This window comes from Aotus nancymaae, unplaced genomic scaffold, assembly GCF_030222135.1.
Source record: "Aotus nancymaae isolate 86718 unplaced genomic scaffold, 86718_ANA_hifiasm-v0.15.2.pri h1tg000012l, whole genome shotgun sequence".
Lineage (NCBI taxonomy): Eukaryota > Metazoa > Chordata > Mammalia > Primates > Aotidae > Aotus > Aotus nancymaae.
Window position 1 is genome coordinate 30,741,339 of NW_026988423.1, and position 25,110 is coordinate 30,766,448.

At 46.8% G+C, this 25,110-nt stretch overlaps 1 protein-coding gene across 2 annotated transcripts in view; it reads left to right on the top strand.

Annotated features, from left to right (window-relative positions):
- Positions 1-25,110, top strand: part of DCPS (decapping enzyme, scavenger) — a 46,914-nt gene that overhangs the window by 270 nt on the left and 21,534 nt on the right. Inside the window, exons 1-2 of one of the 2 annotated variants that reach the window (XM_064375563.1) lie at positions 32-644; positions 2,132-2,306. In XM_064375563.1, coding sequence (XP_064231633.1) covers positions 600-644; positions 2,132-2,306 — 220 coding nt within the window. In that variant the 5' untranslated portion in view covers positions 32-599. Of the gene's footprint in view, positions 1-31; positions 645-2,131; positions 2,307-25,110 lie in introns of those variants that run through there. The other variant, XM_064375562.1, reaches the window with a different exon arrangement.

Genomic DNA, 25,110 nt, shown 5'->3' on the forward strand with positions numbered 1-25,110 from the left:
TTTTTTTTTTTTTTTTTTTTTTTTTTTTTTTTTTTCGGATCTCGACCGGAAAATACCAATCATCACTCGGGGGAGGCGGAATGCGCCACTAGAATGGCGGTAAAAGGCGGCAAGATTGCCCTTGAAATTAAGGCAATGAACACATCCAGCTCTAATTTTTCTAAGTGTCTCCTTGACTAGAAATATCTACTAGGAGATATTTCAGATTAAAGATTAAAGATCTGTATTGCAGATTAAAGATCACGTGTTACATTTCCCAAGCCATTCATCGTCATCCACTTATGTATACAGGGACTGAGGATCCAGTAAACGTTAGATGTCTTACTCATCCCTGTCCCTGGAAACGACATGAGACTGTACGAGATGTGATCTCTGCCTTACACGACTTCAGCCCTAACAGGAGACAATATATTATAATTGTAATTCAGTTCTACACACGCATTTTCATGCATGCCAGACGCTGAGCTAGGTACTGGGGATGTGGAGATGAAAGTTACCATCCCCGATCTTCAGGACTACGGAATATTTCTGGCGAGACAGATACACACTGCTTGCTCCAACACCAACGTGCTCAGCCGTCTGGCAGGGGCTGAGGAGAGATGGGGACCATTCCAGGAACTAATAAGGAGGCCCAGCCAGGGCAGGTATGGGGGTTCTCCAAAACTACTAGCAGGAACTCTCACCTTTGGGAGGATCAGGGAACCTTGGTCTAGGCTTCCATGCCTCTCTGTGTGTCTTTTATTTTTTTTTTTTTTTTTTTTTTTTTTTTTTGAGACAGAGTCTCTCCTCTTTGTCACCCAGGCTGGAGTGCAGTGGTGCGATCTCAGCTCACTGCAACCTCTGTCTCCTGCGTTCTAGCTATTCTCCCTGGCTCATCCTCCCGAGTAGCTGAGATTACAGGCACCTGCCACCAAGCCCGGCTAATTTTTTATTTTTAGTAGAGACAGAGTTTCGCCATGTCGTCCAATCTGGTCTTGAACTGCTGACTTCAGGTGATTCTAACCCGGCCTTGGCCTTCCTAAGTGCTTGGATTATAGGTGTGAGACACCATGCTGGGGCTTTTTTTTTTTTTTTTTTTTAATTAATGAGAGGTTTTTACATTGCCCAGTCTGGCCTCGAACACGTAGCCTTGCTTCCTCAAGCATCAGGACAATAGGCCTGAGCCACTGAGGCTCCCATTTTTTTTTTTTTTTTTTTTTTTGTTAATATGAGGTTCTGTCTGGTTTTCTCAGCCTAGCTATCTTCAGTGTGCAGCACCTGCTGAAGGTGTTAGCCATGAGAGCCTTCGAGCTAGGAGTCACTTGGGAGACCCAGGTTCTAGTTTCTGTTTCAATGCTGACTCTTCGTGTGACCTTGGGCAAATCACTCAAGATCTCAGTTTTTCATCTTTTCTTCTGAAATGGGGAGAACTTGACAGCGATCTTGTAAGCCTAAAATGGAAGACAATTGAGAAGCCTTGCATTTTGGGGAAGAAAAGTGTGAGAGCCACCACAAGGGTTTGGGTTGATATGCCTTCTCTGGTTGGGCACAGTGGCTCATGTCTGTAATCCCAGCACTTTAGGAGGCGGAGGCGTGCAGATCATTTGAGGTTGGGAGTTCAAGACCAGCCTGGCCAACATGGTGAAACCCCATCTCTACTAAAAATACAAAAATTAGCTGGGTGTGGTGGCTCACACCTGTAATCCCAGTACTTTGGGAGGCTGAAGTGAGTGGACCACCTGAGGTCGGGAGTTTGAGACCAGCCTGACCAACATGGAGAAACCCCGTCTCTACTAAAAATGCAAAATTAGCTGGATCTGGTGGTGCTTTCCTGTAATCCCAGCTCCTTGGGAGGCTGTGGCAGCACAATTGCTTGAATCCAGGGGGCGGAGGTTGCAGTGAGCTGAGATTGCACCATTGCACTTCAGCCTGGGTGACAGAGCAAGACTCCATCTCAAAAAAAAAAAAGAGAGATGCCTTCTATGAGAAAAGAAATGTGAGTGCCATTGGCTAGACTTCCCCAGAGGGAAGACTTCAGAGATGGAAATCCCAAGTACTAGGATTTCAAAGGCCCTGGGAGCTTCTGTTTCTGCTCTCCAGAGTCTCATCATGGCTCTGCCCTTGAGCCCACTGATGATACCTCTGCTCACAGGTGAATGAAGCCTCTGGGGATGGGGCTGGAGAGGATGCTGTTGTGATCCTGGAGAAGACTCCATTTCAGGTGGAACAGGTGGCTCAGCTCCTGACAGGCAGCCCTGAGCTCCAGCTGCAGTTCTCCAACGATATCTACAGCACGTATCACTTGTTCCCTCCAAGACAACTGAATGGTGAGCAAGAGGTGGCCAAGGTGTCTGTATGGAGTGAGAATGGGATGGCGGGAAATTAGGTGGTATGGTGACCAGACTCTCTATCCCCGATTTGCATATTCTAGTACAATAGGGAGATTTCCTCGCTAGGGGACATTTTTGGTTGTCAGAATGTGGGGTGGTGGTGGGGTGTTGCTTCTGGCATCTAGTGGGTAGAGACCAAGAATGCTGCTAAACACCTTCCCATGCACAGGACAGGCTCCCACAGCAAAGTAATGTCAGTAGTGCTGAAATTGAGAAACCTGGCCAGGCGTGGTAGCCCACGCCTGTAATCCCAGCACTTTGGGAGGCCAAGGCGAGCAGATCACCTGAAGTCGGGAGTTTGAGACCAGCCTCTTGACAAACATGGTGAAACCTCATCTCTACTAAAAATACAAAAATTAGCCAGGCGCGGTGGCATGCGCCCATAATCCTAACTACTTGGGAGGCTGAGGCAGGAGAATCGCTTGAACCCAGGAGGTGGAGGTTGCAGTGAGCCAAGACCATGGCACTGTATTCCAGCCTGGGTGACAGAGCATGAAACCCTGTCTCAAAAACAACAACAAAAAAAGAGAAACGTTGTTCTAATGTAGTATGTTTCAGGGAGAGTGTGATTCATGGGATAGAATAATAATTTACTACTTGAATGATAAAAATTGTCAACACTTAAGAAATCCTTACTATTGTGCTAGTCAGCCTTCCAAGTAATCTACATGTATTAACATGGTTAATCCTCAAACAGCCCTCTAGTAAGAGGGCTTTACGGGTGAGGAAACTGGTTTTGAAAGGTTAAGTAACTTGTCCCAAATCACGAAGCCAGTAGGTGGCAGGAAAGCTACGGTTTTTCAATAGACTGGGGTCTCGCTCACCATACTAATTCTGTGGGCCGGCCAGCATGTTGGGTGCTGCAAAAATCAGTCACTTCCCTAAAGGAACCTACTTTGAGGTGGGAGAGACAACTACCGTGATCAAGGGGGATGGGAGAGAAGGGCAGGAACTGGTGGGTTAGAAGGCAGAGATTTGTTTTTCATTGCCAGCATTTCTTAATTTATTAAAAAGAATATTTGATGCCAAAAGCCAGGCATGACATGTGCGTTTTTTCCTCAAGATGGTTAGATTTTGTAGGCAGCTTTGCTAGAAGCATGAAGGAGACTGGTTGACCTTAAAGATTCCTTCCAACTAGCAAATTCTGGACTCTGTTTTACAGCACATGGTGACTTTGTCACATCCTTCTGTCTTCTTGTTTGCCCTCCAGCGTTTAAGAGCAGTCTGGCTTTGCAGATATCCTGGCCCACAGTCTTTTGATAGATATTCTTTTCTGCCCTCCATGAAAGGGTGCTATTGTTGTCCTTTGGAAATATATGTGAACACTTGATGGTGAGACAAGCAAACCTTTCATGACTTAATGCAAAACAGCCTTGTCTTTCGTTGAGCGAAAGCCAGATTAATTGCTGCAAGTTGATGGAAATGGACAGCTGTATTTACTTTCTCAGGCATTGACATTTAAGCAAATGTATTCCTCAGCACAGGGCGGCAGAAGCATGACAGAAGGCACTGTGGCCAAACACAACTTGGCCCCCGCATTACAGGCTCTGGGGCTATTGTTTTACTGCCACACCCTTTCCCTCTCCTTCTGAAATCCCTCTACCCACCCTCCCGACTCTTGGCCAAAATTCAGAAGGTACTGCCTGCAGATCAACCCTGTAGAATTCACAGGCTCTCTTTTTTATTTTCCCAGTACTTCTGTGGCGCTGCACGCAAGTGGAGGTGGTCCCTGCCCGCTCTTTCTATTTCTATTGTTTTGTTCCAAGATAAGCTCTGAAAGAGGCAGTGGGGGTTATGGGCTCACCACAAGTCCTCATTCCCACTTCGAACCCCAGGTGTTTCCACAACCCTTTCCCTAGGGCCACCCCCACCCATGTGGGAGCTTCAGATGTTCATCTTTTCCTGACTTACTCTTTTTATTGTTCACTCTTGTTGCCTAGGCTGAAGTGCAGTGGCATGTTCTCGGCTCACTGCAACCTCCGCCTCATGGGTTCAAGTGATTCTCCTGCCTCAGCCTCCCAAGTAGCTGGGATTACAGGTGCCTGCCACCATGCCCAGCTATTTTTTTTTTTTAGACAGAGTTTCGCTCTTGTTGACCAGGCTGGAGTACAGTGGCGTGTTCTCAGCTCACCATAACCTCTGTCTCCCAGGTTCAAGCGATTCTCCTGCTTCAGCCCCCTGAGTAGCTGGGATTATAGGCACCCACCACCATTCCTGGCTAATTTTATATTTTTGGTAGAGATGGGGTTTCTCCATGTTGATCAGGCTGGTCTTGAACTCCTGACCTCAGGTGATCCACCCACCTAGGCCTTCCAAAGTGCTGGGATTACAGGTGTGAGCCATCACACCTGGCCATGCCCAGCTCATTTTTGTATTTTTAGTAGAGACAGGGTTTCACCATGTTGGCAAGTCTGGTCTCAAACTCCTGACCTCAGGTGATCCACCCACCTCAGCCTCCCAAAGGGCTGGGATTACAGGCGTGAGCCACTGTGCCTGGCCTTCCTGCCCTCTTGGCATATAATTCATCCCTCAGTATCCACTGGGGATTGGTTCCAGGACCCTCCTCAGATACTAAAATCTATGGATTCTCAAGTCCCTGATATAAAATATGCAGTGTTTGCATGTACCCTAAGCACATCCTTCCATATACTTTAAATCATCTCTAGGTTATTTTTATTACCTGCTACAATGTAATGCTATGTAAATAGTCGTTATACCATGTTTTTTAGGTAATAATGACAGGAAAAGTCTGTTTCTGTTCAGTATAGACACAATGTCCTTCTTTTTAAAAATAGTTCTGATCTGCAGTTGGTTGAATCCACAGTTATGGAACCTACAATATGGAAGGCCGACTGTACATGTGGTGCCTTGCGCTCTTGCTTTTCCTACCAGAACTAGGGATGGGGATTTGGAAGTTACAGCAGTTTGCTTCAGGGCCCAGTCGCTCCCTCGTTTAGCTACACACCGTGTCCCTGGGTGATATCCAAGGTCAGGGCTGGCAAACTTTTTCCGTCAAAAACCAAAGAGTAAATATTTTAGGCCTTGTGAAGCACAAATGGTCTCTGTCTCCTTTTCTTCTTTTCTTCCCATCTTCCTCCCTACCCCCCTTTTCTGTCTTTTCTGCCTTCTCCTTCTTTTTCTCAACTCCTGTGAAAATGAAAATATCACTCTTAGTTTGCTGATTGTACAAACCAGAGGCCCTGAGCCATACTTGACCAGCCATAGTTTGTTCACCTCTGTTCCAGATTTTTACCACTCCAAATGTGGTTTGTGAACCAGCAGTATTGGCCCCACCTGGGAGTCTGGTAGAAACAGAATCTCCACGCCATTTCAGACTACAGAATCACTGGAGTCTGCATTTTAGCATAGTTCCCTGGTGAGCCATATGCACGTAAAACTTTGAGAGGCGCTGGCCTTTAAAAAAACACCATCTGTGTTTGTGCCGGTGATGCCCACCTTTATTTCTCCATCTCTGACCTCTCCGAGAACTCCAGGCTCGTGTTGAAATAAACCCTGCCTTGACATCTCCATTTGGAAGTCTCATAGGTGCATTTCAAGAATCCAATGTGCTAATGTACTTAAAAGCACTTAGCACATATTAACTAGTGGCTGCTGTTATTCGTCTCTTGTGCCAGGCCCTGTGCTGTGTACCATAGCTTTAGAGGTGAGGACATCCTTGTCACAGTCCTGTTTGGAGTTGGGGGTGGGGACACAAGTTATGAAAAGAGGGAGGTGAAAAAGAGGAGAGGTTGGTCACTTCCTGGATATAAGGGGCTGAGGTCCTTGAAGTTTGGACCCATGTAACTCACATTAGGCACTTTCAATAAATTAAGAATGAATCCACAAACTGACCTATGTGTACATTTTTTTCCCGTGAGCTGGGCATTCTACGGCCACAAGGTGGCAGCATTGCCAAAATAGTCCTGTGGCCTGCTCCAGCTGTCCCCTTTGTGTGATGGTCAGCCAAGTCAGAGCCTGGGACCTCCCTCTCCAGTCCCAGCCTCAGAATCAACTCAATGCTGCCCACCCCAAGGGCCCTGAATGTGCAGCTCTGCAGCCTCAGCCGTCTGGCCCCCTGCATGGTTGCTCCTTTGGCTGCTGTCTCTGGCTGCTTCTCCAGACCTCCATCCCAGAATACTGTTTGCCTAGGGACGCCCCCACCCCTCGTTTCTGAGCTGGCCGCTCTCCTGGGCACAGTAGAAATCCTGGGCTCAGCTGATTTTTTCTGGTATTTCTCTGGTCACTGGCAACTTTCTTTTTCTCTTCGAGTCTGGAGTTTTTGCAGTCTCCTTATTCATTTATCCCCTCCACATTCTCAGCTGACTGCAAGAGGCTGCTCCTGTGAGCCACTCATCCTGCCAGCCGCAACGCCCACCCAGTGACATAATGGAGAGAGCATGAGCTTTAGGAGTTAGTCATGCTAGGGGCACCCACATTTTCTGGTGGCCTGCACTGGGGCAGCAATGTGCTGTTTCTGAGTTTTAGCACAACCACAGCGCTGAGAACAAGCCTCAGGTCAGACAGACCTGGGTGCGAATCCAGACTTTGCCATTTGCTAACCATGAGGACTTGGGACATTTCTTTTTTTTTTTTTTTTTTTTTTTTTTTGAGACAGACTTTTGCTCTTGTTGCCCAGTCTGGAGTGCAATGGTGCGATCTCGGCTCACCACAACCTCCACCTCCCAGGTTCAAGCAATTCTCATGCCTCAGCCTCCCGAGTAGTTGGGATTACAGGCATGCGTCACCATGCCCAGCTAATTTTGTATTTTTAGTAGAGACAGGGTTTCTCCATGTTGGTCAGTCTGGTCTCAAACTCCCGACCTCAGGTGATCCACCCACTTCAGCCTCCCAAAGTATTGGGATTACAGGCGTGAACCACCGCACACGGCTGGACTTGGGACATTTATTTATTCACTTAACAAATGTGAAGTGTCTGCTATGTGCCAGCTACTCTAGTAGAAGCAAGGTCTGTGTGGGTGAAGATGACAGATGTCTCCCTGTCTTTGCAGTTCTAGTGGGGAAGGCACATAGCAAACAAGAAAGCAGATGTCTGCGTGGCCATGAGCAGGAGAGAGCCTACTGAGAACAGGGCTCCAGGAGGGCTCTCTGCAGTGGAGATCACACCCAGGCTGAGACCTGAAGGATGGGAAGGAGATAGCCATGCAAAGAAGGGAGAATGCTCTGTGCTGAGGAACAGCATGTGTTCTGGGGACGGAAAGAGGAACAGAAATGAGGCTGTTATTTCAGGAGTGATGGGGTGGGATGGTGGATGGGGCGTGTACTACAGATGAAGTTGGGGAAGTAGCTTCAGTTCTTTTCTCTGTTAAATTAGGTTAGAAACTGAACTTACCTCAGTGGGATGGTTATGAAACAGATAAGGAAGTTTTCACAACTGCCTTTAGCCACAGTGAGAGGTAGGTTTCACATTATGATCTATTACACATGGACTAATGGACACTAACAGAAGTGAGACTTTGAACAATACTTGCCCATCCTCTATGGGATGCTTTAGTATTTTCTATCTAGTTTCAGTCTTATTGGTTTATTTTTAAATTTTTAAAAATTATTTATTTACTGATTTTTGAGACAGAATCTCTCTCTGTCACCCAGGCTGGAGTGTAGTGGCGCGATTTCGGCTCACTGCAACCTTTGCCTCCCAGGTTCAAGCGATTCTCCTGCCTCGGCTCTCGAGTAGCTGGGATTATAGGCACCTGCCACCACGCCTGGCTAATTTTTTGTATTTTTAATAGAGACAGGGTTTCACCATGTTGGCCAGGCTGGTCTCAAACTCTTGATCTCAGGTGATCTGCCCGCCTCAGCCTCTCAGAGTGCTGGAGTTACAGGAGTGAGCCACCATGTCCAGCTGCTTTTGTTTTTAAAAATGCTGGTCTTGGTTGGGCGCGGTGGCTCAAGCCTGTAATCCCAGCACTTTGGGAGGCCGAGGCGGGCGGATCACAAGGTCAAGAGATCAAGACCAGCCTGGCCAACATGGTAAAACCCCATCTCTACTAAAAATACAAAAATTAGCTGGACTTGGTGGTGTGCGCCTCTAGTCCCAGCTACTCAGGAGGCTGAGGCAGGAGAATTGCTTGAACCCGGGAGACGGAGGTGCAGTGAGCGGAGATTGTGCCACTGCACTCTAGCCTGGCGCCTGGTGACAGAGTGAGACTCTGTCTCAAAAAAAAAGAAAAAATTGCTGGTCTTAATCCCCTGAATTGACTTCATGGCCACTGTAGTGGGTTAGGACCCATTGAGAAAGGTGTATAGAGCACATGGCACAGTAGCTGGCGTATAGTCTGTATCCACTAAGTGTAATTATGGTGTTGCCTGTTTTTCCACCTTTCAAATTATGTGAGCTTTAAATGGAATAATATATATAATATGGAAAAGTGACTGGCTCTGCCCATGGGTAGGTTTCCCTTCTTCTTCCTATTGCTGTATGGCACATGTGAGGAGCTAGTGGCCTGAAGGCTGGCATCTGAGAGCTTCCTTTGACCCTCCAGGCCAGGCAGGGGTTGCATCTCCTTTCTGCCATAGTTGTCACCCTGCAGCCTGTCAATGGAGCCCTTTCATTGTGGTCTGTTCTCTTTTACCTGGGGAAAAATAGCAGGGAGAGGGGTGTGACTCAGAAATCCAGGCTGCCTCTTAAAAGGCCAGTTGTTTTATCCATGTAAAGCAGGAGGTGGAATCTCAAGTTCAGAAGAGGAGACAGGCGTCTGTGAGTGAGGCCGGGGCGGGGAGCAGAGGAATGGGATCCTGGGAATCGTGTCTCTGGTTGCAGAGAACTCCCAGTACTTTAGCCACAGGCCAGGGTTTTCCGCCCTGTGCTATTTGCAGAGGCAAAACCCAGACCTCCTGAGGGAGGGAGGGAGGGTGGATGAGGACTGGTTTGGAAGGAGCATTTTAAAAGACTAGCCATTCTCAGAAGAGTTTCCTTGGCAGCATTGTTAATGATAGAAAAAACTAGAAACAATCAAATAACAGTAGAGTAGGTAGATAAACCGAGGTATATTCCTATAGTGCCTCTCTACTGCAGTGAAAATGAACTCCAGCTGTCTGCATCAATGAAGGATAAATCTCACCATGTACTGCAAGAAAAGCAAGACAGAGCACACATATGGTGTGATTCCAATGATACGAAGTTGAAAAACAAGCAGAACTAACAGTATACTGCTTAGGGATGCACGCATGTGTAATGAGACTATGAGGACAAAAGGAAATGCTTAACCCCTGAATCAGGGAGGCGATTATCCTTGGTGGGGGAGGGGCAGGACAGAGAGAATGTTAACAGTTCTGGTTATAATCTGTTTCTTAGATTGTGTATTCTGTGCATATGTATTCTTTATCTTTTACTTAGGTCTTCAAGTGGTACATATTTTAGATACACGCACACCCTTGTTTCATATGTACAATGTATTTCCCAGTTGAAAGTTAAGACAAATGGGCAGGTCCTTAGATGGACTAGGAAGATCGTCCCCTGAATTTCAAGGGCTCCATCCTCATTCTGAAGTTTCATTTTCAGTCACTGTTGTGAAAGTGAAAGTTATTTGGTTTCAGCCTCCTACTTCTGGGTTTTGGGCATTAGTGGACTGTTTCTGAAAGCTTCCTTTTCTCTGGGGCATGGGGATGGCTGGGCCAGCCCCTTTTCTCCCCAGAGGATGAGGGAGTCCTATGCTGTGCTAGAAGGTACTCCAGGTTGATTCCAGCCCTGCCAGAATAGGGCAGTACAGGCAGGTCCACGGGACCTGGAGGGGAAGCCCACGCGTACCAGGCCCTGTGGATGTCCTCGGCAGCCCTCCGACAGGAAAGAGTTCTCTGAGTAGTGGCTAACAGGAAATGCCTTGCCAGACAGATCATATCCAGGACACCACCAAAGTGACTTGATCATCTGATACGAGAAATACTGCAGACTTAGGGCATGGGCAAAACCAGAGAAGGTCACTGAATTGCTAAGACTCAGTTTCCCTGAATGAAAAATGAGGAATCAAAAGTAAAAAATAATTAGCCCGGCATGGTAGTGTGCACAACAAAGGAAATAATCAGCAGAATTAACAGACAATCCACAGAATGGGAGGAAATCTTCACAATCTGTACATCTGACAAAGGACTGATACCCAGAATCTACAAAGAACTCAAGTCAGCAAGAAAACAAACAATTCCATCAAAAAGTGGGCTAAGGACATGAATAGACAAGTCTCAAGAGAAGATACACAAATGGCCAGCAAGCATGTGGAAGATGCTCAGCATCACTAATTATCGGGAAATGCAAATCAAAACTGCAATGCAGTACCACCTCACTCCTGCAAGAATGACCATAATCAAAAAATCACAAAATAATGGATGTTGGTGTGGGTGCAGTGAAATGGGAACACTTCTACACTGTTGGTGGGAATGGAAACTAGTTCAACCATTATGGGAAACAGTGTAGAGATTCCTTAAAGAACTAAAAATAGATCTGCCGTTTGATCTAGCAATCCCACTACTAGGTTATCTACCCAGAGTAAAAGAAGTCATTATATGAAAAAGATACTTGGAAATGCATGTCTATAGCAGCACAACTTGCAATTGTAAAAATATAGAGCCAGCCCAAATGTCTGTCAATCAACAAGTGGATAAAGAAAATGTGGTATATATAATACCATGGACTACTACTCAGTCATAAAAAGGAATGAAATAATGGCATTTGCAGCAACCGGGATGGAATTGGAGAATATTATTCCAAGTAAAATAACCCAGGAGTGGGAAACCAAACATTGTATGTTCTCATTCATATGTGGGAGCTAAGTATCAGGACGCTAAGGAGTAAGAATGATACACTGGACTTTGGGGACTTGGGGGGAAAGGGTGGGGGGGTGGCAAGGGATGAAAGACTACACTTGGGTACAGTGCACACTGCTCAGGTGCTGAGTGCATCAGAATCTCAGAAATCACCACTAAGAACTTATTCATGTAAGTTTCTACCTATTCTCCAAAAACCTACTGAAATAAAAAAAATTTAAAAATTGTTCTACCGTGAAGACACATGCACACATATGTTCATTGTAGCACTATTCATGATAACAAAGACATGGAATCAACCTAAATACCCATCAACGGTAGACTGGATAAATAAATGTGGTACATATACACCATGGAATACTATGCAGCCATAAAAAAGAGTGAAATCGTGTCTGCTGCAACTTGGATGGAGCTGGAGGTCATTATCCTTAGCCAACTAAGGCAGGAACAGAACACCAAATATGTGTGTTCTTACTTATAAATGGGTGCTAAACGTTGAGTACATATGGACACAAAGAAGAGAAAATAGCCATTGGGGCCTACTTGTGGGTGAAGGGTGGGAGAAGGGAGAGGATCAAAAAACTACCTACCTGTCCGGTATTATGGTTATTACCTGGGTGATGAAATAGTCTCTACGCCAAACCCCTGTGAGACACAATTTACCTGTATAACAAAGCTGCACATGTACCCCTTAACCTAAAATAAAAGTTAAAAAAATAAGAATATTTCTGAGCCAGATATGGCAGCTCATGCCTGTAATTCTAGTACTTTGGGAGGCCAAGGCAGGCAGATCATTTGAGGTCAGGAGTTTGAGACCAGCCTGGCCAACATGGTGAAACCCTTTCTCTACTAAAAATACAAAAAATTAGCTGGGTGTAGTGGTGCATGCCTGTGGTCCCAGCTACTCAGGAGACTGAAGTTGGAGGATTACTTGAGTTCAGAAGGTCAGCGCTGCAGTGAACCATGACTGTGTCACTACACTCCAACCTGGGTGACAGAGCAAGACTCTGTCTCTCAAAAAAAAAAAAAAAAAGAAAGAAAAGAAAACCAGTAAAACCAGTAAGCAGTGTTTACATGATCGAGGCCATGTTAATATGAATGTTCACCCAGAGTGCTAAGATTTGACTTTTTTCTCCACCTGCCCAGTGTATAATCTCCATGCCACTCAAAGGAGAGTGCTTTGTTTTTTCTTTGTGACAGAATCTCACTCTGTTGTACAGTCTAGGGTACAGTGGCACATCTCGGCTCACTGCAACCTCCACCTCCTGGGTTCAAGAGATCCTCCTGCCTCAGCCTCCCAAGTAGCTGCAATTACAGGCACCTACCACCATCACACCAGACCAATTTTTGTATTTTTAGTAGAGATAGGGTTTCACCATGTTAGCCAGGCTGGTCTCAAACTCCTGACCTCAAGTGATCTGCCCTCTTCAGCCTCTCAAAGTGCTGGGGTGTAGATGTGACTCATGTGCCTGGCTGGAGAGTGCTTTTGATGTCCAGGTCAAGTGGATTCTTTTCTTGCATTCCAACAATTCTTCAACTCATGCTTTTTAGTTTGTTTCATATTTTGAACCACTATTTTATCAGCTTTTACTTTTTCATGGAGTTTTTATTTGCCTCGTTTTTCATTGTGGTTAAAAGAATAATGTACCTTTACTCTGCTCTTGAAATTATCCAGTTTGATAAACATCAAGCTTGTCCATCCCACAGTCGAGGACAGCTGTGAATGTGGCCCAACACAAATTTATAAACTTTCTTAAAACATGAGATTTTTTTGTGATTTCTTTTTTTTGTTTTTTTTTTTTTTTTTTTTAGCTCATCAGTTATTATTAGTGTTAGTATATTTCATGTAAGACATTTGTTCTTCCAGCGTGGCCCATGGAAGCCAAAAGATTGGCCACCCCTACATTACATCACATCTCCTTCCTTGCTGGTAACATTGTTTCCAGAAAGCTCTTTCTTGCTTCTCCAATCTGGACAGGTTATTCTTTAAGCAAGTTATTTAGGTCTCAACCTGAGACTTCCTTTTGCAGCTTTTGTGGGTTAGATGTTTTGTGTATTCTACGTCTTTTTCTTTCTTGTTTTACTCTCTTGATTTGCTGAAGTACATTCCTTTTTTTTCTTGTTTTTTTGAGACAAAGTCTCACTCTGTCGCCTAGGCTGGAGTGCAGTGGCATGATCTCAGCTCACTGCAACTTCCACCTCCCGGGTTCCAGTGATTCTCCTGTCTCAGCCTCCCAAGTAGCTGGGATTACAGGTGTGTGCCACTATGCCCAGCTAATTTTTGTATTTTTAGCAGAGACGGGGTTTCACCGTGATGGCCAGGCTGGTCTCAAACTCCTGACCTCAAATGATCTGTCTACCTTCCAAAAGTGGTGGGATTACAGGCATGAACCACCGCACCTGGCCTCTTTCTTATACTCTGGTAAATTGTCTGCATTTTGTCTTCTAGACCTTCTAGTGAAGGTGTTAATTTGATGGTCGTATTTAAAATTCTCCCCTCTCTGGTTCTCTGATTATTTCATTCTCATACCACTTTGCTTTTGTTTTATATATTGAATCTCTCTGGCACACTAATTAGAATTGCTTCAGAATTATCTCCTGACCCTCAAATTATTTTACTTCCTCTAAGAGCTGGTTGTTTATCTTGGTCATCCTTATTCAGGCTGCTGGTTTCTTTCCATGTCTGGTGATTCACATGAGCTCACTCATATTTTACAGTGAAGCACCAAGCCGATTTCCTAGTGAGCTGATGAAGGTTTCAGTCACTGTCACATTCATAAGTCTGTTTCCACAATAGGCCTCTCTCCTAAATGGGTTGTACTCTGATGCTGTGTGGATGGAGGCAGGACTCATTGCCTGGGAGGCTTTTTGTAAGGTGTGCAGTTTGACTGGCACTTTGGGGGCATCAAGCCTTCCTTTCCCAAAATGAAGAACATGAGATAGATATCCTGTGTGGCCTGCAAAGCCTAAAACAGTTACTGTTGGCCAGGTGCAGTGGCTCACACCTATAAGCCCAGCACTTTAGGAGGCCAAGACAGGCAGATCACCTGAGGTCAGGAGTTTGAGACCAGCCTGGCCATCATGGTGAAACCCCGTCTCTGCTAAAAATACAAAAAATTAGCCAGGTATGCTGGCATGCACCTGTAATCACAGTTACTTGGAGACTGAGGCAAGAGAATTACTTGAACCCAGGAGGCAGGGGTCGCAGTGAGCTGAGATTGCGCCATTGCACTCCAGCCTGCGCAACAAGAGCAGAACTCCATCTCAAAAAAAGTTACTGTCCAGCTTTTTGCAGAAAAGTTTGCCAACCCCTGCTCTAGTCCATTGGCTTAATATTTTTGGAAGCCACGCTTCTGTTTTCACCTGGCGCTATGTGCCTGTCCCTGGGAAGAAGGCATGACAGTGGTGGAGCCGGTCAGTGCAGCTGTTCTGCCGACAGCCCTTTAGTTGATCCCAGTTTTCAGCTTTGTTTCTCCCGCTGTCCTCAGTACATTTTAGTTGTAGCCAGGCTTCCCTCCTTGGTTTCTTTGGTGAGTGTGGTGATCACCTCCCTGGAGGCCATCAAATGCCCCAGGCTGAAGCCTTCTCCAGCATTGTCTCATTCACTTACACGCTGCCTTCTGCTTCCTGATTTAGAGAAACAAATTGCAGTCTCTTGCTAAGTGCTGCCTCCCCACTCTTGTTTTTGTCATTGTTACGGCTTTGTTCCCTTTTGTACTTCATTACTGTCATTGTGGCAGGTTTTTGAAATAGTCTGGGAGCCACCATTAAATAGGAGTTGGGCACCTTCCACATAAGTCTAGATGTGCTGGGTAAGGGCTCCACAGGTGGAGGTACCTTAGACCACAGAGAAGTTGCTGCACTGAGAAGCCACATCTAGAGCGGGTGTTTGTGAGCTGAGACAAAGACTGCAGTTTCTCCCAAACTCTTGTGCACAGAGATTTCTGGATGTTCATGCACAGTGGGTGCAAGTGTAAATTAGACATGGCCACATCCACCAGATTGTAAAACATGGCATCTCCATTTCTAGAATTGTTTCTACTTCTAGGTGCCTGGCTTAGACAAATGCTCATAAACATGCATAAAATGTTCATTACACTGGCTAATTTTTAAATTTTTGTTAGAGACAGGGTCTTGCTATGTTGCTCAGGTATAGTGGCACACGCCTATAGTCCCAGCTACTTGTGAGGCTGAGGCAGGAGGATCGCTTGAGTTCCAGAGGTTGAGGCTGCAGTGAACTGTGATCAGGCCACTACACTCCAGCCTGGGTGACAGAGCAAGACCCTGTCTCCAAAAAAACCCAAAAAAGTAAGAAGTAATACTAGTTGCAAGGTGATTTTTACAGGGAAGAGGATGGGTTAGTAGTTCGTTCACCTTTCCTTTCTCTTTCTCTCCTTCCCTTGGTTCCATCTTAAGAAGTTAAGTTACAAGCCAGGCTGGGGGGTGGAGTTGGGGACTAAAGAAGGAGCCCAGCTGGCCCTCCTAATTAAAAACCCTAAAGCTCTCTTGACAGATCTGCCTGGTTGTGGGATTGACTCCCTTAGCCCAGCACAGGCTGCACCTGGAGGTCTCTGCTCACGCCCTCTAGACAGACTCAGTTCATGGTTGTTGTCTAACAGTGGTTAAAACTTGGTAACTTTGGTGGGCACAGTGGCTCACTCCTGTAATCCCAGCAGTTCAGGAGGCTGAGGCAAGAGGATCACTTGAGGCCAAGAGTTTGATACCAGCCGGGGTAAGATAGTAAGACTCCATCAATGAAAAGGATTAGGGGGTGGATTAGTTGTTTGAATTATTTGACAACATATGCATGTGCTGCTTGAATAAATTTTGAAAAAAAAATTTTTTTTCCTTAATTTTTCTTAATTTTACCTTTAAAAAAATTTTTTAAAAAATGCAATAGAGATGGGGCCTATGTTTCGGCCTCCCAAAGTGCTGGGATTATAGGCATAAGCCACTGCACCTGGCCATAGATGGACTTTTTGTTAGGATAGGAGCTCTTTGAACAGAAAACAAAACAGCAGATCAAAAGAAGAGCCTGGGTTGGGGCTTTTATTGCTTCCTTACCTCATGGCCTAAGGAAGGAATTGATGGGCTCCTTGAGTGGAGCCCATCAATTCATCAAGTACCGTGTAGCCTCAAGCCACGCCTACCCTGACTCTGAATTACCCTGCCTGTCAGGGGCACCCGGTGAGATTCGAGTTAAGAGCGGTGCCTGTGGAGGAGGCACACAGAGCTGGAGGCTGGAATGTACAGAGGATGCTGCTTCCTCCAGGAGAGGCACTGGCCTCCAGGGTGGGGGATGCGGAGAGCGGGAGAGGTGGGCAAGGCCATAGAACGGGTGCACATTGGCAAGGCGTGGCAGTGGGGCTTTGTAAATGGGACAGGTTGTCGGGAGAGTCAGTGAGGCCATGGGAGTCTGTCTTCACTCCTTTGGTGTCCTCCCTTGAGGCAACCTAAAAATGGCAGATGTCTCTTCTTCTCCCCCTGGGTCCTTGAGAACTCCTGACACCAGCGAGCCTAGGGCCCCTTCCAGAGCTTGGAAGGACAGTAGCATAACAGCAAGCAGAAATATTTTGAGATGGAAGGGCCATGCCACCCAAGTCCGATTCTCAAACTAGAAAAATCTGGGCTCTGTACCTTTCTCTTCGCTGTCTGGCTTGCAGCTCCTTCCCTCCCCCACCTCAGCCCGGAGAGCCCGTGGGTGCTTCCTTCCCCGTGCCAACACCTTCTCCCTTCCACCCACCAAGAGCAGAGACCTATTCAAGCCTCCACTCAGACCCGTGGCTTCCTTGAGGGAGGCTGGGAGAAGCCCATTTAGAAATAAATGGATCTCACCAGGGGCGGCTTACACCTGTAATCCCAGCACTTTGGGAGGCTGAGGTGGGTGGGTCACCTGAGGTCAGGAGTTTGAGACCAGCCTAGCCAACATGGCGAAACCCCGTATCTCTACTAATAATAAAAAAATTAGGCGGGTGTGGTGGTACACATCTGTAATCCCAGCTACTCAGGAGGCTGAGGCAGGAGAAGCGCTTGAATCCAGGAGGCGGAGGTTGCAGTGAGCCGAGAGCATGCCATTGCACTCTAGCCTGGGCAACCAGAGCAAAATTCGGTCTCAAAAAAAAAAAGTAATGAATAGATCCTCTCCTGAGGTGAGGAGTTCAAGACCAGCCTGGCCAACACGGTAAAACCCCGTCTCTACTAAAAAAAAAAATACAAAAATTAGCCAGGTGTGGTGGTGGGCGCCTGTAATCCCAGCTACTTGGGAGGCTGAGGCAGGAGAATTTCTCGAACCCCAGAGGTGGAGGTTGCAGTGAGCTGAGATTGCACCACTGCACTCCATCCTGGCCTGGGTGACAGAGTGAGACTCTGTCTCAAAAATAAAAAAAGAAATGAATAGATCCTGGGCTACTAAGATGTAGCCACTACATGAGACTAGTGTTCTCCCTCTGTCTGTCTCTCTCAGATGAGGCAAGCCGCCAAGACTCTGTGGCAATCTTAAGCCTTGAGTCAGCAGGGAAGTCAGTATGCAAAGGCGAATCCCCCACAGGATGGCCGGCTCCACTTTGTCGCTTAACCCGGCTGCAGGCGACAGCCTGGGGCAGCCTGGTTCTGTTGTCTGCTCCTGAGCCTCGCTTCTTGGTGAGTGATAACCCAGAATTCCCCAGTTCTGGACTCCTCTCAGTAGGGATTTGTCCTGTGCTCCTGGCCTTCTGTCGTACCACATGCAGAGTATGGCATGTCCAGTGACATTGATTGAGACTTGGTACCCATGCCCCTTTCAGAGTGAACTAAGGACATGTCTTCAGGCAGGAAGTCGAGAGAGGCCTATTTTAGAGTGTTCGGCCTACAGCTCCTGTTGTGGTCTGGTCTCCTCAACCCCAACATCGTTATTTTGTGTGGAGAAGTCGGGGGCTCGCAGCTCTGGTCAGGCCTGTCATTTCACAGCTCCACAATCTCATTGCATATCAGCTCTTGCTCTTCCTGTTCACGTGGAGCTTTGCGGAGTGCCATTGGCCCCAGAGCCATCCTGAAGTAGCATTTCCCACTCTCTAGCCTTGCATCCAAGGGCCTCTCCTGCCACCCCAGGGCTACATTTGGAGTTACCAAATTTGCTTGTGGGCCAGGAGACCCTGGGGTGTTGCCATCAGCTCCTGTTGCCTCCCTACTCCCTCTGCTTTCTGGACTTCAGAGGACTAGTGAGAGGGAGGAAAAGGGCTGAGAGTTTGTACAAGAAGCCTGTCAGATCCAGGGTCTCGCTAAAGTCAGCGTCTGCCTCTCCTGTGTCTCTAATAGCAACTCTGTGCTTTCCTAGAGACAGGTAATTAGTGGTTAGAGGCCTGCTGTGGAGAGGTTGAAGTTTCCAGTAGGATCCTGACCACACCCTTCAGCGGTGTTTATCCTTGACGTGGAGGTCTCTTCGGGCTTCACTTGAGTACTTCCAGTATCTCTGTAGTGTAGGGCAGAGAACACCCTGCCCTGCTGGGCCTGGGACCAGACGATGACTTAAGATCTGCGGCAGCCAGCCTTCCCTCCACCCTCTGGCGTGGTCTCCCCATGACCATGCAGCTAGGGCTGAGGAGAGTATCGCCCATCCAGGGGACATCCCACAGAGGAGGAAAGAGAAGGCAGATCCAGGACAGCCTCGCACCAGCCTCTCGTTCTTGCAGGCCTTCTCTGGGAGTGCTTTGATTGCACACCTCACCAAGCCCAGTTATCTGACCCATCACTGGCTGGCATGGCGGGTGTGCTTCAGCTCAGAGCATGCATTGCTGTTTCTTCTTCTCAGTGCTCCTGGGCCTGCACATCTGGGTCAAATAAGTTAAGCTGGCTCATCTGAGTGAAGGGGAAGCAAAAGCCGCAGACCGAGCCATAGAAATGACCTCATCCTGTAGAAGCCATCAGCAACGGCTGGAAAGCAGTCTTGTTTGAACATGTGTATGGGAAGGAGAGCAGACTGTCTGTGGTTTGCGTTTTCATGTTTCATGTGCAGCAGCATTTTCCTGGGGATTTGGCTAAGCTAGCTTTGGCAGGGAGCAGAGAGGCAGCTGCTCTTAACTTTCCTCTAGATAGCCCTGCCTCCCACCTCTGAGAGTAGTTGGGTTTTTGTGTCTAGATAGGGGACAAAGGGTGGCTTTATTTATTGGAGAAGGGCTTGCAGCAGATCCTCAGGGTCGTGACGGACAGGTCAGAGCTGTGTTAGTCCGGGGCACACCAGCCTGCTCGTCTGAGCTGCAGTGAGAAGGAACATATGTCTAGAGGGGCACTTTTCAGCTGGAGGCATCACTATTATCATTCTCGCTGCTACAACATCCTGTAGTTGAAGAGCTGCTGCCCTGAACCCCAAACACCTCTACCAGGCCCCTCTTCTGGGACTTCCCCCCTCTTACCTCCCACCTCACAATCTAACACTGCCATACTTGGTGGGGGAGGTGGCAGGGGACAGGATGGTACCACAAATGTGGGTCAAAACAGCTATTGTTTCTAGTTGTGAAGGTCCTCTTCTGTCCCTCTGTGTTCCCCCAGAACCTGCTGTCCCACAGCATTTGGCCACAGTATCCCCTGGTGAGGCTGTCCTCACACAGCTCTCCAGAGCTCAGGGGAGTGGACTCTCCTTCCCTGAGCGCCCCAGGAAGCATCGTGGAGAACACAAGCAGAGCATGAGCAGGATCGTCTCTGCAGGCTCTGGCCACACCCCTCTATCTGTACCTCACTTGCTCTGGCACCTCATTTTGCCCTCTGGTTTCGCTGACAGCTGTTTATGTGTCTCTAGGAAGAATTGGAACTAGTCATCTTTTTCCTATCTGATAGGGCTGCTTTTGGAAAACATGGCCCCAGCACAGGTGTCTTAGGAACAGCCCAAAAGAGGATGGTCCTTTGCGATACAGGAGTATTGCATAGAGGAGCCAGACTGCCTGGGTTCAGATCTCAGCTTTGCCACTATTAATAGCTGTGTGTCCTTGGGCAAACTAATTAACATCTCTGGGCCTCAGTTTTAAGGGGTAGCTTTCTTTTAACATATTTGTTACACAGGCGATCTGTAAATATATATAACTTGATCATCCAGGATTAGTCTCTCTTAACATCTCAGAGTATGTCCTTGCAGACTTTTTTTTTTTTAACCCCAGGTGGAATCTTGCTCTGTTGCCCAGGAGAGTGCAGTGAGGCAGTTTTGACTCAGTACAACCTCTGCCTCCCGATTTCAAACAATTCTCTTGCCTCAGCCTCCCGAGTAGCTGGGACTACAGGCATTCCCACGATGCTCAGCTAATTTTCATATTTTCAGTAGAGTCAGGGTTTCACCATGTTGCCCAGGCTGGTCTCTAACCTGCTGTCCTCTAGTGATCCACCCACCTCGGCCTCCCAAAGTGCTGGAATTACAGGTGTGAGCCACCGCACCCAGCCTGTCCTTTCAGACTTTTCTGCGTGTGCATATGTGTATGCAGTTGCATGTGTACCTACTCTCTTAAAAATAAAATGGGGCCAGGTGCTCACTTGAACCCGGGAGGCGGAGGTTGCAGTGAGCCATGATTGTGCCACTGCACTCCAGCCTAGGCAGCAGAGCGAGACTCAGTCTCCAAATAAAATAAAATAAAATGGAATTATATTATTGTTATTATTATTAGTTTGAGACTGAGTCTCCCTCTGTCATGCAGGCTGGAATGCAGTGGCATGATCTCCACTCACTGCAACCTCTACCTCCTGGGTTCAAGCAATTCTCCTGCCTCAACCTCCTGAGTAGCTGGGATTACAGGTGCACTCAGCCACACCTGGCTAATTTCTGTATTTTTAGTAAAGACGGGGTTTCACCATGTTGGCCAGGCTGGCCTCAAACTCCTGACCTCAGGTTATCCACCCACCTCGGCCCGTCAATGTCCTGGGATTACAGGCATGAGCCACCATGCCTGGCCATAATATATTCTGTTCTACAGACTGTACTGTGAGGTCTAATCAGTGTCAGGTGTTATCTTAGGCATGGCACACACAGTGTACGAAACAGAGTCCGTGCTCTCATGGACCTGATGTTCCATTGGAGTTTATCTTAAAGAACAAGCTAGTATGTCACGTGGCAATAAACAGCAAAGATGGAAAGTAAAGCATCATAAGGATGGAAAGGATGGAAAGTAAAGCATCACGATCAGTGAGATGTTAAGAGAGTATGTACACAAGCAACTGTATACACATACACACTCCTTTTCATAAGGAGACAGGAGGACAGGGACATGGGCTTCTACTTCAGAGGGGACCGTTTCCCCACCTACTTCCTTTTTAGCCTCTGACAATGATATTAAAGGAATATTCTTTGAGAAAAAATCAACCAATTAAGACTACAAAGGCTGGGTGCAGTGGCTCACGCCCATAATCCCAACACATTGGGAGGCCGAGGTGGGTGGATTGCTTGAGTCCAGGAGTTCAAGACCAGTCTGGGTAATGTGGCAAAACCCCATCTCTACAAAAAATACAAAAATTAGCCAGGTGTAGTGGTATGTGCCTACAGTCCCAGCTACCTGGGAGGTTGAGGTGGGAAAATCACTTCAGTCCAGGATGTAGAGACTGCACTCCAGCCTGGGAGACAGAGCCAGATCCTGTCTCCCCAAAAAAAGGGCGGGTGGGGAACAACAAAATTTTGAAACCTAGGACACATAGGGAGGAGCGTAACTGGATCTGAGAGGACACCTGGGCCAGCATTTGCTCAAGTCTCCTTTCCTCTTTCGTATTGAACTTGCTCCTTCTTTGCCCCAGCAGGAGAGTAGAGCCGAAATGTCTGGAGAGGGTGACACACCAGGTGGCCAGGCAAAGTGGCTCACTCATGTAATCCTAACACTTTGGGAGGTGGAGGTGGGCAGATCCCTTGAGTCCAGGAGTTGGAGATCAGCTTGGGCATCAAGGGGACACCCTGTTTCTACAAAAAATACAAAAATTAGCCAGGCATGGTGGTGCGTGCCTGCGGGGTCTCACTTGAGTCTGTGTGGCAGAGGTTGCAGTGAGCCAAGATCACGCCACTGCACGCTAGCCTGGGTGAGAGTGGGACCCTGTCTCGAAAAAAAAAATCACACAGAGGTGACACACCAGGTCTGGAAGAGATTCAGGGTACTGCTGAGAGTGGGGTCAGGGCACTGAGGTGTGGAAGGATGAGTGGATGTTTACACATTCAGCAATTTTCAGTGCTGCCATGATTCCCCCACCCTCATCCAGCTGCTGCCCTTTCTCATCCCCAGAATACTGCCAGCCAGGCTTATAACTCCACACGTGTAATCAGAAGTCACCCATAGAGAATCTGCCCAGCCTGAGAAAAAACCTACAGTTTTGGGGTTCCCTAATGCAAAAGAACAGCCTGACCACCCTAACACGGAGCTCCAGGTGACCACGCCGACACCCACAGAGCTGCCCTTCAGGAGTGAGTGGACAGGCAAAGGTGACCAGACTCTGAGTAAAGCCTCAGCTGGAAAAGAGAAGACAAGAAAAAGAAGGGAAGGAAAATAAACTTGGAGGAGACAGAAACTATGTGGGGAGAAGAAATTCCAAGAACTATAATTAATCTCAGAGAAATTACGCTGCAATATTGAATGTATAAGAACAAGATACTATCAACACGGAATTGTATTAAAGCTCTTAGAAATTAAAAATACAGGAGAAATGGAAATTAAAAAATAGAAGACTAGAAGATGAAGTTGTGAAGAAAACTTCCTTAAAAGTGGAGCAAAAAGACAAAGAGATGGAAATGGAGAAAAGATAGTCAGATGATGAATCCAAGAAGTTAGATATTCAAACAGGTGTTGCAGAAAGAAAAGGCAGAGGAAATGAAGAAAGGTCTTCAAAGGAATCATTCGACAGTTTCCGAGGTCTGAAGAACACTATTTTTGAGGTTGAAAGGGCCCAGCAATTACCTAGCACAATGGATGAAAATAAACCCACTTCGAGATACATCCACACCATCAGGGCATTGGAGGCAGAATAAAACAGGTCACAAAGAACTGGGCATCATGACCTCAGACTCCACAACAACAGCATTCAGATTTTCTTTTTTTTTCGAGACAGAGTCTCACACTGTTGCCCCGGGCCAGAGTGCAGTGGCACCATCTCAGCTCACTGCAACCTCCGCCTCCCGGGTTTAAGTGATTCTCCTGCCTCAGCATCCAAAGTAGCTGGGACTACAGGTGTGTGCCACCACCACACCCAGCCACCAAATTAGTTTTTCTATTCTTCTTAGAGATGAGGTTTAATAGAGGCATGAGCCACCCCCTCCCCAGCCACCCAGCTAATTTTTGTGTTTTTAGTAGAGACAGGGTTTCACCATGTTGGCCAGGATGGTCTCAATTTCTTGACCTCATGAGCCACTGAGCCCGGCCCAGATTTTCTTATTTATTTTTATTTTTTCTAAGCAGAATCTCACTCTGTCACCCGAGCTGGAGTGCAGTGGTGCCATCTTGGCTCACTGCAACCTCTGTCTCCTGGGTTCAAGAGATTCTCCTGCCTCAGACTCCCTAGTAGCTGGGATTACAGTTGCACACCACCACACTCAGCTAATTTTTGTATTTTTGTTAGAGACGGGGTTTCGCCATGTTGGCCAAGCTAGTCTCAAACCCTTGACCTCAGGTGATCGCCCGCCTGGGCCTCTGAAAGTGCTGGGATTATAGGCATTAGCCACCGTGCCCCGCCAGCATTCAGATTTTCTTTCTACCCTAAAATTATTTAACAACAAAAAAATTTTTTTTAGACAGGGTCTCACTTTGTTGCCAGGTTGGAGTCCAATGGTACAATCATAGCTCACTGCAGCCTCAAACTCCCGAGTTCAAGTGATCCTCCCACCTCAGCTTCCGGAGTAGCAGCAACCGGAGGCAGGTGCCACCACATGGGGCTAATCTATTATTTTCTGTAGAGACAGGGACTTGCCACGTAGCCCAGACTGGTCTAAAACTCCTGGGCTCAAGAGATTCTCCCGTTTCAGCCTCCCAAAGAGTTGTGATTATAGGCATGAGCCACCACGCCCAGCCACCAAATTCCTAAGTGTGACAGTAGAATAAATATATTTTCAGATGTTTCAGGTCTCCAAATGTATCTTGCTTGCTCCACGTCTCTGGAAGCAACTTGAGTTTGTGCTTTAGCTCGGTGGTTCTTGATGTGTGGTTCCCGGGCCAGCCACATCAGCATCACCTGGGAACTTCTTAGAAGTGCAAATTCTCTGGCACTACCCCACACCTCCTCAATCAGGTGGTTTTGATGCACGCTGAAGTTTTGTGAGGATTTTCGCTGATAAATGTTCTTTAATTACATTTAACATGTTGAATAAAATGTACTTTTTCATATATATGGAAATATAAGATTCACGGTTTACAAATTTGATGATTCTGTACTTACCAATAGTTACAAGAGACCTTTTTAATCCTCTTATCTGGGAAACAATTTTCAAAATACAATTTGTGTTTTACCTTGAGTGGTAGAAAGTTCAGCTTTAGAAACATAGTGTGTATTTCCATTGTAATGTTATATATGCAAGCTGATGCATGTGTTTTTCAAAGCAAGTATACTTTAATGATTTTAAAAAAATACACATGATGCAAAAAGTTCTTTGACCAAGGAAGGCATTCAAACAATGCTAAATGTATTAAAGTTGCATTTGCTTCTTTTTTTTTTTTTTTTTTTTTTGAGACAGGATCTTGCTCTGTTACCCTGGCTAGAGTGCAGTGGCACGATCACGATCACAGCTCACTGTAGTCTTGAGCTCCCAGGCTCAAGCAATCCTCCCACCACCTCAGCCTCTGGAGTAGCTGGGATTACAGGCATTGTGTTATCATGCCCAGCTACTTTTTGTATTTTTTGTAGAGATAGGGTTTCACCATGTTGCCTAAGCCGGTCTCAAACTCCTGGGCTCAGGCGATCCAAAGTGCTAGTGCTATGATTATAGGCATGAGCCACTGTGCTTGGCCCTAAAGTTGTATCTTTTCTTTTCTTTTTTTTTTTTCGA